Source organism: Buceros rhinoceros, unplaced genomic scaffold, assembly GCF_000710305.1.
Source record: "Buceros rhinoceros silvestris isolate BGI_N320 unplaced genomic scaffold, ASM71030v1 scaffold4485, whole genome shotgun sequence".
Lineage (NCBI taxonomy): Eukaryota > Metazoa > Chordata > Aves > Bucerotiformes > Bucerotidae > Buceros > Buceros rhinoceros.
Window position 1 is genome coordinate 97,154 of NW_010411005.1, and position 13,123 is coordinate 110,276.

The 13,123-nt window shown below is 47.5% G+C and overlaps 1 protein-coding gene across 1 annotated transcript in view; it reads left to right on the forward strand.

Moving 5' to 3' along the window:
• The first annotated feature begins 695 nt into the window (after positions 1-695).
• Positions 696-13,123, forward strand: part of THEMIS (thymocyte selection associated) — a 26,006-nt gene continuing 13,578 nt past the window's right edge. Inside the window, exon 1 of the mRNA XM_010135813.1 lies at positions 696-786. Coding sequence (XP_010134115.1) covers positions 696-786 — 91 coding nt within the window. The remainder of the gene's footprint in view (positions 787-13,123) is intronic.

The window sequence follows — 13,123 nt, forward strand, 5'->3', positions numbered from 1 at the left end:
AGCATCTCAAATTCAAAGCCCCACAAGTCACTGGAGACGTGAAAAAATCCTGGCTGTTTTGCCTATCAGTGTTGTGTTTTCATGTCCATTTACCCGAGTAAGTCGTTTGTATTCTCTTTGTATGGCTTAAGTCCAGATACAATATTTAAGGCTGTAAAAAGCATCAGAAGGAAATGGTTCCTTTTCTTCACAGGCTAATTGTGGTTTTGAAGAGAACAAGCACCAAACTATTTTGCCGTGCTCCAAGAAAAACTACCTACCAACCACCACCCAGACATAGTATTTTTTTCCCCCACTTTAGGCGGGGCTGATACTGGTATCTTCTTTTCACGGGGTAAATAACCATCACCAATGGGATGGATTTTTGTGGCAGATCCTCCTGCACCCTCCAAAGCCCAGTACCCACAGCATGCCCCACACCTCTCCCAGCCTGGCATAAACCCTCAGCGGGTGCAAGTACCCCAAACTGGCAGTGGGGCCACCGGCTCAGCATCTGCCTGCCTCACCCCGCTCCAGCTGCAGTGGGGTGGAGGAAGCGGCGGAAGCCAAAGTACCTCCCTGTGCGGCTCCTCCCCACTACCACGGAGCTCCACAGCTCTCCCCAGCGCAGCTGGTACCAGGCTGCAAGTGCTGCTGCCTCGAGAGCTTTGCTGTGGTGTTTACATGCCAAACCCACATGCTGCCTTCTGCGGACCATGGCATCTACGCTGGAGAAGTTCATTCATTCCCTGGACCCCAGAGCCCTTCCCAGGGTCCTCCAAATCCAGTCTGGCATCTATTTCCAAGGTGAGCATCGGGGGTTTTCTGGCAGGGCTTTGCAAGTCCGTCTTTGACATCAGGTGCTCCTTGGGACTGGGCTGTGGAGGAGGCAGGGGGAGGATGCTGACAGAGTTGTCTCCCAGTGGTTTCCCACCAGCTGCAGCCTTCCCTTTGAAGAACCAGTGTCGTGATCAGCAGCTTTGGAAACATCTTTCGTATGGCATGCATCTGCACTTCGCACAGGCGGGGAGGAAGGAGCTATAGTTAGTCCCTATTGTATCCCAGAAAGAGTACTGGAAGGAGTCACAAAGTTGCTTTGCCCTCCCTCAGAGCCATCAATCCAGGACCCGCAAATGAGCTCTTAAAAGAGCTCTGCTCTTCTGCAGTCGGCACGACGAGGTGCTGTCTCAGAATTAAAGAACCGGGCAGTCTGGAAGGTGACCGTGAGGGACAGTGAGGCTTTCCTGGAGTTCTGCCCTGTATCTGGGGGTACTTCGTATGGTGCAACAATACGAAGGGATGGGTAGGAGCCAGACAGGAGTATCACAGGGGCAGTATTTTGCTGGGTTTGGCTGCTGCAGATCTTTTTATGGTGTTTTTTGCATTGGGCTCTGCATGTGCACGAAAAGCAGTGGAAGAATGGTAAAGAGGCTTGTGCTGGAGGAAGAAGTTCTGTGCTTGGTCCGGGCTTGGTTTCATGACAGTGAAAACACCACATCAAGCCCACGTATCAGTCTAGGAACAGAAAGTTACCTCCCTGGTACTGCACGGGAAAACTTGGGGTCCTGCTAAATAAAACAGAATTATATGAACTTCATGAAATGAGCTGAACTCCTGCTTCGGGATCCACAACATTTATCTTTACATTAACCTAAAAATCCCCCTGCTGCTCCACCGGAAAAGGAGAGAGGAGGTGTACGGGTATCTATATGTCTGTGTACATGTACACGAAGTCCTGTGAGATGTGTATATCCATATACACACACACACACACACAAAATGCTGTGATAAAATTACGGCAGCCCAGCTGTCGGCAGGTTTCTGACTTCCTGCAGTCTGCATCCTGCTGCTAGTGGATGGTGAAGCTCATCCACCACATCCTTGGAGCCAGGCAGGGTGTTTCAGCGTGTGCTGCCGTTTCCTGTGTAAACCTTTCTGCATGAGGAGAAAAAAAACGCAGCGGAGACTTAGCCCGCAGCCCGTTCTGCGGCGGCGTGAGGGAAGAGGCAGTTAGCTGGCGGCTGTCTGTAATGAGCCTACAGAGCCTGCACAGCCTGGGGAGGGGGGGGAAGGTTTGCACTAAAAGCAAGAGCCCTTGTGCTGCTCCGATGCTTCTGCAGCCTTCAGCAGCACCACCTCTTCCTGTCCTCTGCTCCCGGTGGCTTCCTCTCAGCTGTGCTTATACATGGTTCCATCACCGGCTACTTCCCCTCGCAAGTATCGCATCCCCAGAATACAACAAATACCAAGAAACCCCGATGTCCACTACGAAACTTGTGCTGGTTGCTCTCTCTTCTGCCTTGCTTCAGAGGAAGCTTGTTGTGCTGGAGACACTCTCTGAGTGCCTGAGAGGTTTGCAGGAATGAGGGCTACAAAAGATCTTCTTGGGCCAGACCCTGCCTTCCTGTCCCTCCCTGAGCTCGCTCGCTGCGTCAGATCTCTCCTGACCGTTTGGCTGCCCCCGGTACCTGGCAGCAGGGGTGAATGCACGGTTCTGTGACTGCGTTATGATTTACGTGTGTTTTCTGAAGCGAGGGTGGTGCTTCAGAGAGAGCCTGAAGTGACCCCCCGTCACGCTGCTGAAAGGGAGAGCGGACCACATTGTGCGCTTGGAATTTCCATTAGGACAGCCATGCCTCAGCCCTTCCTCAGGCAGATCCCCCCCGCCAGCCCTTTGGATTCCTCTCGCCACGTGCAGGTCACCAGCAGTCCCGTGACGGGTGATGGCAGGGCTATGGACACGGAGCACAGGCTTATTGCTGGGCTTGCAGGGGACAAATCAGAGCTTTCGTGCATTGATCGTAGGAGGCTCCCAGCCAGCTACCGAGACAGCCCGATCAGCTGGGTCCTGCTCGGATTAGCAGGTTTATGGAGCTGGATTTCACAGGAATCTTTAACCGTTCTCAATACTCATAAGGGAGAAGAGTGATTTTCAAAGCATTACTTTGTTTGGTCAGTCACAGGAGGTGATTAATGTTGTGGTGGAAGAATTTAAAATGGCGTGAAGTCGTACTTACGTACATTCTATGTATATTCCCCTCCCCACAACCCCAGAAAAAAGTGCAAGATTTCTTGATTTCTTTTCTCTCTGCTGTGGAGATGAAATTCTTCATCCACTTGATCTGGAAGCAAAGTTTTGCACTCCCTGCACTTAGGTCTAAGTGATTTTATAAGTAAATATGTGACTTGTAAATTAGCCTCACTGCTCTTGAGGGAGTTTTGGTACCTCTGGAAGCACGAGGATTGCACGTTGCTAGAACGTCTTTGTCAGGATGGATGTGTTTTTTTCCATACGGTCAGGTGTTTTTATTAGAAGCTGCAAAGTCAACCTCCAGGGAAGACTGGGAATTTGCTTGTCCTTGGACAAGGTAAAAGCTCTGAAAGATCCCATTCTGCCTTCAAATGCAATCTGGGTCTCTCTTTTTAGACACAAACCTGCCTGCCGCAGCTCCCGATGGAGAGTAAGTTGAAAACATATGCCATGTGCACCCATTCCAGTAGAGAGACCATTAGTCTCTCTACTGACCTATAAAAAAATTATGTTCCTGCTGCTGCTAGTGGAATTGTGATTTATTTAACTGTACCTCCCCAAACCGTAAATGGGCAGGACTTTATAGACCCTGTCTCCGTTCAGAGTACTTCCAGCGAGGGAAGCTATAGGCAATTGAACTTCTGCTGTTGGTAGTGAATGCTGCGACCTGGACATCTTTCTGGGGAAGTTCCATTCCTCTTGACCTCTGTGTTCTTGGCCTGAAGTAGAGGGAAGGGTTTGCCTGGGAGGGTATCGGTGTTTTTCATGCTGCACCTGGACTTTGGGGTTGGTTGAAGCTTCTACCCCAGAGAAATTATTGTCACCGCTGGTTTGAAAACAGGAGTGCGGGTGAATGGAGAGGGTGGTTCTGGAAACCCCAGGGGTGCCTCTTGGGACGCTCGTTGCATCTCTGAAGGGAATGGGGAGGTTGGTTGTAAAATGAGAGCAGGTTTGCCAGATACAAATAACGTGGTAATCAGCACTGATTCGAAAGGAACTGCAGCGCAAACCGAGGTACACGACAATTTAATAGCTCATTAAAATAGGCTATTAAAAAATTAAACTACTGGAACTCCATTGGAAACTGATTAGATTTATTGAGTATTTCTCTTTGAACATTTGAGTAAATATTGATGCTTAGTGAGCAAAGTATGACCGCTGATTTTTACAGATAGCGTGCAAGTACAGGCTTTCATCTTTATGTTGCAAAAATTATGTCTGTTTTAATACTGATATTATTATTTTATGGGTAATTGAATTTAATATGCTGCAGGCTTAATTTAACTAGTGGCAGGACAGTAAAAAGTGCCAAACTTTAATTGTGAAAAATGTGGAACTGCTCAAGGCATTTATTCTGTGGGTGTATCTTGCCACTAGCCAAGTTCATTACCCACAGCCACCCCATTTTTGCTCTACCTAAATAGAAATCCTACACCGCCTTTCTTTTTTTCCCCTAAAGCTAACTGCACACATCAGCAGTGGGATTAGGACCCCAAGGACTGGGGTTTGCCACAGTACAGGGAGTGTTGGTAGCTCCTCTCTGCAGTTCTGCTGCTCAAAAGCTCGGCCCGTGTTGTGTAAATCGCAGTGCCGGGACAGCTTTAGGTTGGATATCAGGAAAAATTTCTTTACAGAGAGGGTCATTAAGCATTGGAACAGGCTGCCCAGGGCAGCGGTGGAGTCTCCATCCCTGGAGGGGTTTCCCAGCCGTGTGGAGGTGCTGCTGAGGGACAAGGGGCAGTGGGGACCCGGCAGGGCTGGGGGAACAGTTGGACTTGATGATCTTGGAGGTTTCCTCCAGCCAAAATGATTCTGTGTTTCTGTGACATCTCCTCTTGATGATGGACCCATGAAAAACATCAGGAAGGTTTATGCTCTGCACTCTTTCTCGGAGGAGAAGGGAGTGCTGAGGCTGCTGGCCTCAGTAGATGCGGTGCTGCACTCTCTGCTTCCTCTGCCAGGGCTCTGGAAAGTGCCAGGTCTTTCCTCACACGGACAAACCGCTGGGCAGGGACAACAGTGAGGTCACCTCTGCATCCCTGGTTAATGCCTCTGCAGACCTAAGGGGGTTAAAGATCTCGGTGTTGCCGGGTGGGGATCCCCCCTCTGTTTGGTGCTCTCTGACAGCCGCGTGAGCGGCAATGTCAGAAATACCACAGCCCTTTGGTATGTGCTGCTGCTTTGGGAAAAATGGGATCTGCTCCATTTCAAAACTCTCTTTGGTGAGCTGCAAAGAGCATGAACACGCTCAGGCTCACGGCTGCTCTCCTTTGCTGCTTATCCTCGCCTGCTCACCCTCTCCGCAGTTTCAATTTCACCCTTTCTGCCTCTCTTGCTGGGAAACAGCACCTTCCCAGTGTGCGCTTCCGGGGGCGATGAGTTCAGCCGCCAGCAGCAGAGCGCTGGAACCACTTAAAAAAAGTCCTGTTAACCCCGTAACTGCAGCTGGGCAAACTGAATCGAAGAGGAATCCTTGTGTAGCAAGTCTCAGCTGCCCCAAGTCCTAATTTAGGGAAGAAATAGCTCTTAATGCTAATAGATAGAAACTGGTCATGTAGGATGGAATGATTTTTTTCACTGTTTTTAAGCCAACCTAGAGGGAACGAAGCCTGGCAGCTTCGTGAAAAAACAGTGAGTCGATGAAAGCCAAGGTATGCGCTCGGTAATACATGTGAATAAAACAATCGAGCTGCCTCCTCGGGGTTAATAAAGGCACTTTTTCTTATAAAAAGCAACAGGGCAATTTAAACAGAGGCTAAAGCATGGGCAGCTTTGATGAAGATAATTAAGGTGGTGTTTTCTGGAGGTGGAATGTACTGGGGGGAGTCCTAGTTGAGTGCATGCCCAAGGGAGAATTGCACATGAAATGGCAGAAATTCGTGGTGAGGTGTTTGCACTTGCTAATTTGTCGCATTTTTTTTTCAGAGATAGAAGCCAAACCTGTCTGTAAAAATGGAAGTTGAACATAGTTGTTTCCCTTAGTCTTGGTTCGGCAATTAAGTGCAAGAGCCCGAGGAACAGCAGGAGTATCACACAGTTTGGCTTCTCTCTTGTGGTCGGTAGTCAGAGCATGTTGGTAAATTTTTTCTATTAATATGTACCACTGAAACCTCCTGCACTTGTTCAGACAGCTTCAAAAACACGTTTTATTCTGAACAAGAAAAGTGCTCTTCAGTGAATGCAGTATGAGAACAAAACCTGACTTTAATGGGTCAAACATTGCTCATTTTATTCGCGGTGCTGCCCTCAGCGGGGTGACTCATCCAGACACCGAGAAAAATCTGACCCTGGGGAGCTGGCACTGAGGACGAAGCTGTTTCGAGGATCTCCTCGTGGGGTTTCTTTTCCTGAGACATTCTCCTTCGAGCCTCTCTGTGAATGGCTCAGGAGGTGGGCAGCACACTCCGGTGGCCTGGCTTGCCTTGACGCAGGGGTCACCCTTGGCTTGCTGAAGGTGCCCCTTGGTGTGCTGAGGAGAGGGCTCCCTGGCTGGTGTTGAACCTAGGTCTGGAGGGATAAAATGGCTGTTAACCAAATTGTGGCAGAGTTACAAAAAATTAAGGTGCTTTTACAATATGGATGTCAAGGAGAGTACTTGATTAGCTACAGGATGTGATTTATTAAAGTCCTTGATGATGGGAAAGTTATGCCACCCTACATCTGAACATGCCAGCCTGTAAAAATACCAGGACAATTTTCACAGACTCGGGCTCCGGGAAGGCAAGGGGACAGCTGTAGCAAACGAGAGGGGAGGCAAGATCCCGGGATAAACTTCTCAGGATACACGCGACCCACGCTCCATTGCTGAGTTACAGGGCTGTTGCGGAGTATTTTTTTCCTTCCAGGAACTGGTGATCTAGACATGAGGGAACATGGCGTTAGTCCAGGGTCACTGTTTCTGGTTAGTGCTGAGGGACACACAGTAACGGCACAATTTAAACCTAATCCAACAAAGCACGGATTTTCTGCTCAAGGTAAACATCAATAAACATACCTTAAGTCAAAGTAATTAACACTGCAAAGTAAGTGAATAAAACTGAATGAATCACAAACAGCTAAAACAGTGACTAATGCTGCTGAAGAGCAGCTTTTGGCATTGTCTTCGCTGCTGCGGTAGTTCCAACTCGTGCCGGTAAACCCATACAAGAAGTCAAAGATATCACATGCAGAGCTGTGGTTTCACTTGTTCTTCCCGTTACAGTGGGTGTTGCAGGCACAAAGCTCAGCTGCCACATGCAGAGGCTGAGTCTCTGGATAGATGAGAATCAGAGGAAAGTATTTTTAAAAAGGCCATAAGCCTATCAGGAATGGAATAAATCAGAAACTGCAGAAGTAATTTTTTAAAAATTCTATTATGATTGAAATGGCTTGAAGCATTTGACATTTAAAGTTTGACTTTATATGGCAAAAGATAAATCTTACAGCTTTGGGGGTTTTGATGGTTTTGTGCTGGCAAAAATCAGACCCTCTGCAGCTTAATTAGGTGTGATCAAGATAAGGTGCCTTCTTTGCACAGAGCCTTTTGAAGGGAGTTTGCCTCCCTGGCAGCTCAGCAGCTGAATGCCTTGGAGGCTTCATGTCCCCGACTGACCACACCGGCAGATTTTTTGTGGCTTAGGACACATGAAAGAGAGAAGAGCTGTTACAAACACCAGTAAGTTGCTCTGTGACTTGACAGAGGATCTTCTGCACAACTTCGTGCTGCTTTCATGACCGTTGCTCCTCAGTGAGTGCACCTGCTGGGGGTGGGTGGAAGGGGTGGATAAAAGCTGTGCAGGTGCTTTGGGCTATTCGCAGCTGCTCCACAGTCTGGGGTGGGAGCGAGAAGCTGGGGCACAATCCACTGCGCACAGGATTTTCAGCCTCTTTGTGTCTTCCCACGAGAGATTAGTTTATTTGAGTCGAGTGGGGAAATCCAGCGATGCTGATAGCATCTTTGCTGCTCAGGAAGTATTTGATTGGGAGGGGAAAAAAAAAAAAAAGACACCTAACTTCTCACCATAAAAAATTGGTTGCTTTTCCCTACTGCTTAATCAGGAGTATGGCATGATTAAAGTCATTAAGCAAAACTCTCCTCCCCACAACGTTATAATAGGTCTCTCTTCTTGCCAAAGAGCATTAAATCTGCACAGTTGGCCAACACCCAAATAATGCCCATAAAGAATGGTGTAGTTTCTTATTGACGCTAATTATGGATGTGTTATGCCCTGCATATTCCTTTGGGAGCCTGCAGCTGTGACTTCAGCTGAGCTGTGGTGGAGGGGAAAGCAAGCTGCCGTAATCCGGGCTGAATGGCTGCATCAGCGAGTCGTGCCTTTATGGGAAAGCAGAACCAGTTAACCAGCCCCCGAACCAGTCACCTCTGATCTGGGAAGACAGCACCCGTATGGGCAACCGATGACAACATAATAGTGGAGAAAGGAACACCGAGAAAAGGACGTTAGGACACAGTTCTACTCTTTCAGGGCATGTCGGGAGATCTTTCATCTCCCTGCGAAGCAGCCAGGTTCCTGGTTCTTTGGATCTTCTTTCAAAGACCTCTCAGCCTGCCAGCCACAGTGAATTCAGAGGGTGCTACTGAGGGATGAAAGGGGAACCTTCAAGGATTCAAGCTCCTGGAGGTAGGGAGTCTGCCTAGTATTTGGCTTGCAGAGTGCTTTGGTTTTGTTAGGAGAAATGCTTGGGCTTTGTTAAAAAGAAAGAAAAGAAGAATGGGGGTGTCTGGAAGCACCCTGTAGCAGACAGACGATTAGACTGGGAGTCAGCCAGCCTGGGCAGGAGCTCCAGCCCTGATGAATGGGCCTCTGTGCCACCTTAGTGAAGCCTTTTTGTCTCGTTTGCATCCTCTCCCTATCCCTCCTTGCTCAGCTGCCCGGGGGTGTGAGGCAGAAGAGTGATGTATTACTGCTGTTCAGTCATGGACTTGAGTTTGAGTTGTATTTCCTAGCAGCGTCGGTGGAGCAGAGAGCAGAAGCTGCTGGGGAGAAAACGGGGAAATATTACCCAGATGTTTGCTGTTCTACCTTGTGCTGTAAACCACTTCTCTCAGTGGTACTATCATATGCCCTGACATGAAGAATGACATTCTCCACCTCATGCATTTGCTGTATTTATATTTTATGTTGTTGTTTTAAATACAAAAAGACTGTAATAAGAAATCACTCAAACGAAGGGCTCGTGTTAGGGAGGACAGTGGTGTGGCTGCTTCGCACTTCAGGGACGATGGAGGGAAAAGATCCTGAATCCATTGTTACGGTTGCTTTGATGTGATCACAGCAGTTGCTAATATGGGTTGTCAAACTAGAGATGAGCTTTTGAAAGAGTATAAATGTGGGTTTTATTGAACAAAGTAACCATCCAGAAAAGGTGGATTCAAAGGCAACAAGCTCTTCAACTGCAGCCTTCAGGGGCATTGTTTGAGCATGGTAAATAAGCTGCTTTTTTCTGGTTCTTTCCATTATATTGCCCACATCTTTCTCAAATCAAAAAGATTCAGTCCTTAAGGTTACTTGATTTACATTTTCCACCTCTTATACTTTCTTTGTGGCTTGAGTGGGAAAAACACTGTTGCTGGGGCTCAGCCACAAATAAATGTACTAAAATGTCCATTTTAATTTCAGTTTGATTTTTCAATGTGCTGCGTGCGTGGGTCCGTATCACACGGCTGAAGTAAAACCGTTCTGGGTCAACGTTGTCACACGGCGGGTATTTTTGCAATGTTTTAAGACTAATTCTCGTGGCTTTTAAAGGAAAAAAACCCCAACATTGTCCCTTTTGAAAACCCATGCAGTTTCCCTCCCTGCCTCCCTTTTATCAGTACAAATATTTGCTGCAAATGCCTGGATGACAAATCACACAGGTAACGTTTTTCCTGTCTGAATGTAATCTTCATTGTACTGTTCCAGGCAAACCGCCAAGCAAGGGCTAAAATCAGGGCTAAGGCAATCTGGTTGCAGACAAATATGTAATTACAATCAATACTGTATGTGCAGTTGCACCCTGAAAAATTAATCTCTTCTGGTATGGCTGGCAGAGTTTCATTGTTAAATTATACTTTTTTTTTAACCCTGGTATTGTAAAAAATGAGGCTTCTGCAATCACAGCCTTGGTCTGTTAACCAGCCGCCTCCTCACCTCTTGCCCTCATCATCTTCAACCTTTTGCTCTGCTTCAAGTGAATCTGATAGAGGAGGAGGTAGTTACAGCCCTACAAGTTGCCCATGAAGATGGTCATCGAGGCAAATACCTGTCTACGTACGTAGGTACTCATCTGTCTGCCTATCTGTCCATCTGCTCTCGTATCTAAGTTTTACTACTGACAAGCTGCTGCAGTCCCTGACTTCCTTCACTGGATGGGAAATGTCGTGGCATATACCTCTGCTATACGAGCAATTCAGGCAAATTCTCTTCTGGGGTGAAAGGTGCCGTCCTGTAGCTGTGGGTCCTGGCGTTCTTGGGCGCTCTCTGCTTCCGCTCTACTAGAAGCTTTCCTCGCTCTGGAAGACTTAAAACATCTTTCCCAGCTGCTTAATAACCTTTCTCTTCTTGACAATGCCAAAAATACGTCTTTCCTTCCTTCCTCTTTTTTTTTAATTCAATAAGGGTTTCACTTTCCATGGTATTATTGCAAAGCATTGTCCTCACCAGCAGAGTTTGTACCCACGTAATAGTTTATTTCTTTGAGGATAGGACAACCAGCTCCCTAGAACTGGTTTTAATTTCAATTGAAGCCATGAGTGCTTTAAATTTTCGTTTGCATCTCACTTTTTCCTGAAACTGATGCTTTTAGATGAACAGTCCATTTGTTTTCCACAACAATGTTATGCTGTGTTGTGATGAAGGACCCCGAGAGTTCAGGCGCTGTGGCAGCCCCGTGCGGGGGGGTTGTGGTTCGCTGCCTGGCAGTTCTATTCCATCTTTGTTTCTGAATGCGTTACCTTGGCCCTTCATGGTTCAAACAGCGCCTGCAGCTCCGTGTAACGCTTTTTGTAGGCTCCAGCTTCCACTCCATGTGCTTGTCTGCCTCTTCTGTGAGCGGGGATTTTTTAACTGGTGTGTTTTCCCCTTTTCTTGTCGTCTTGTAGATTCTCTGCCACCTCTACCGTGCCAGGCCACAGTTTACCCTGGGTTGGTTGTTTCCTGCATTCCTCATGTGTTGCAGATTTCGATTGCTTTGTCAAAGGCTAAATCTTATGTCATCCCATCGTCTACATTTGAGTGTTTGACAGAGCTAGGCTCTTTTCTCCTGGATGTTGCCAGAGCAGATCTTCAGCTTTGGACCCGTCACCAACTCATCAGTGTTTTCACTTTTCTTCCAGCACCATTTCTACTCTTTATTTTGTGACGGAGGACAGGACTTCTCCAACTCCCTGTAGCACGTTTTGTAGTTAAGCTCTTGTGCCTGAGGGAAAGCAAACCTGCTAAAAGGAGTAAGCCCTTCAGAACCAGCCATGATCAGAAACAGAGCCCACCTCTGACACACCTCCTTATTTCTTGGAGGCACCACTGCTGCAGATATAGACTGAAGGAGTTAGATCTTCTTCAATCACATCATTCAGGGGTTCTTTGAGAGGTTCAGCCTCCTAACTGCTCCCTTCTTCCCCTTAGGGCCATCGCTTGGTTTTCTCTCCTCCAGCTGCAGTGTTATTTGGAAATGAGCCACTGCCGGCGAGGCCACCGGACCCGTGCGGCTTGGTGCCGGTGGCCGCTCATAGGCACACAATGGGGCCCGGCTGCAGCGAGGGCTGTGCGTGCCAAGGCTGTCCACAAAGATGAAAGCAAATGTGCCCAAAGCCCGTAATCAGTCAGTGTAGTTGCTTTCATATGTTAAAGGGGTTTGGGGTCTATTTTCACATGGGGCAGTGTGGAGAAGCAAATCTGCACTGAACGAAAAAAAGCCGCTGGAAGCCATGAGCTCCCGTTTTGGGAAGGTTTTTGCAAATATTTGTTCAGAGGTGAGAATATTGGAATTCTTAGCTCAGCCTCCCATGTTTCAGTAATGCAGAGCTCATCATGCCGGGTCCTCTGGGATTCCCTGTATCTAATAATACCGCGGTTGCTGGTGATCTGTGCTGTGTCTGATGTGGGGAGTGGGGTGGTTCAGCACAAAAGGAATATTACCCTCTCCGCGGCCACTCAATCTTTCTCTCCCTCTCGCTCTAATATGAGATAAATATTGCGCATACACTTTTCTGACTGTCATAAAATAACCTGTGGAGCTCAGCTAAAACAATGAGAGCTATGGTAATTCCTCCCGTGTTTATTGGAGCAGCAGCCTGCTGCTGATGGGAGCTGCACCAACATCCAGTGGAGACATCGGAGCTTGTCGGTGTTGAATTGCTCAGGGACTGAAGGGAGAGCAAACAACCGTCTTTTCAATAAGAGTAGCAGATTGTTCTTTCTTAGGGAAGGGGCAGCAGCTCTCTTGCTCTTCATCTTACTACCACACTGGTGGGAAGGATGCATGAACAACTCCTTTTTTTCACCTGACTGTGGTTGATACTTGCGTGGCGCTATAATCCAGGGTATCTCTGTGCTAACAGTCATCGTTCTGGTGTGCAACAGAAAGGCAGGAGCCGGCTGGAGGAGTTCAGAGCCCAAGTACAACAGTCCCGTTGACCCTCTGCAGGATTCTCAGCGAAGGAAACTGGGCGATGTTGTCACATGCCACTTGCTGAAAGCATCTGCCACATAATTTTAATTTTTTTCTTTTATTTTTTTTTTTAACCTGGATTCTTCTACGCAGGGTTATAAATGCACATTAGTACCTGTCTTCTTCAGAGCAGCAGCTGGGGATTTCCTGGTCTCCATCTCAATTGAGAGAGCATTGTACAAGCAGCAGACGAGTTTGCCTGGACATGTCTTCGCCACAGAGTAAACCAGTTCCTTAGTGTTACCCTCGTTCACCCTCCTGTCCTGACACAAACCCATTGTACTTTGGTGCTCTGGGCTTAAACCAGAGTAATTTTTGCTCCCAGTGCCTTTTGTTTTTTTTTCTCGCCAGCAACCATAAGGAAAGCTGTGGAAGTGAGTTCTGCAGGCAACAGCAATATTTCCATACAGGCAGTCTCAATTATTGATGGCTATTATATAGTTGGAGGCCAGTTTTTAAAAA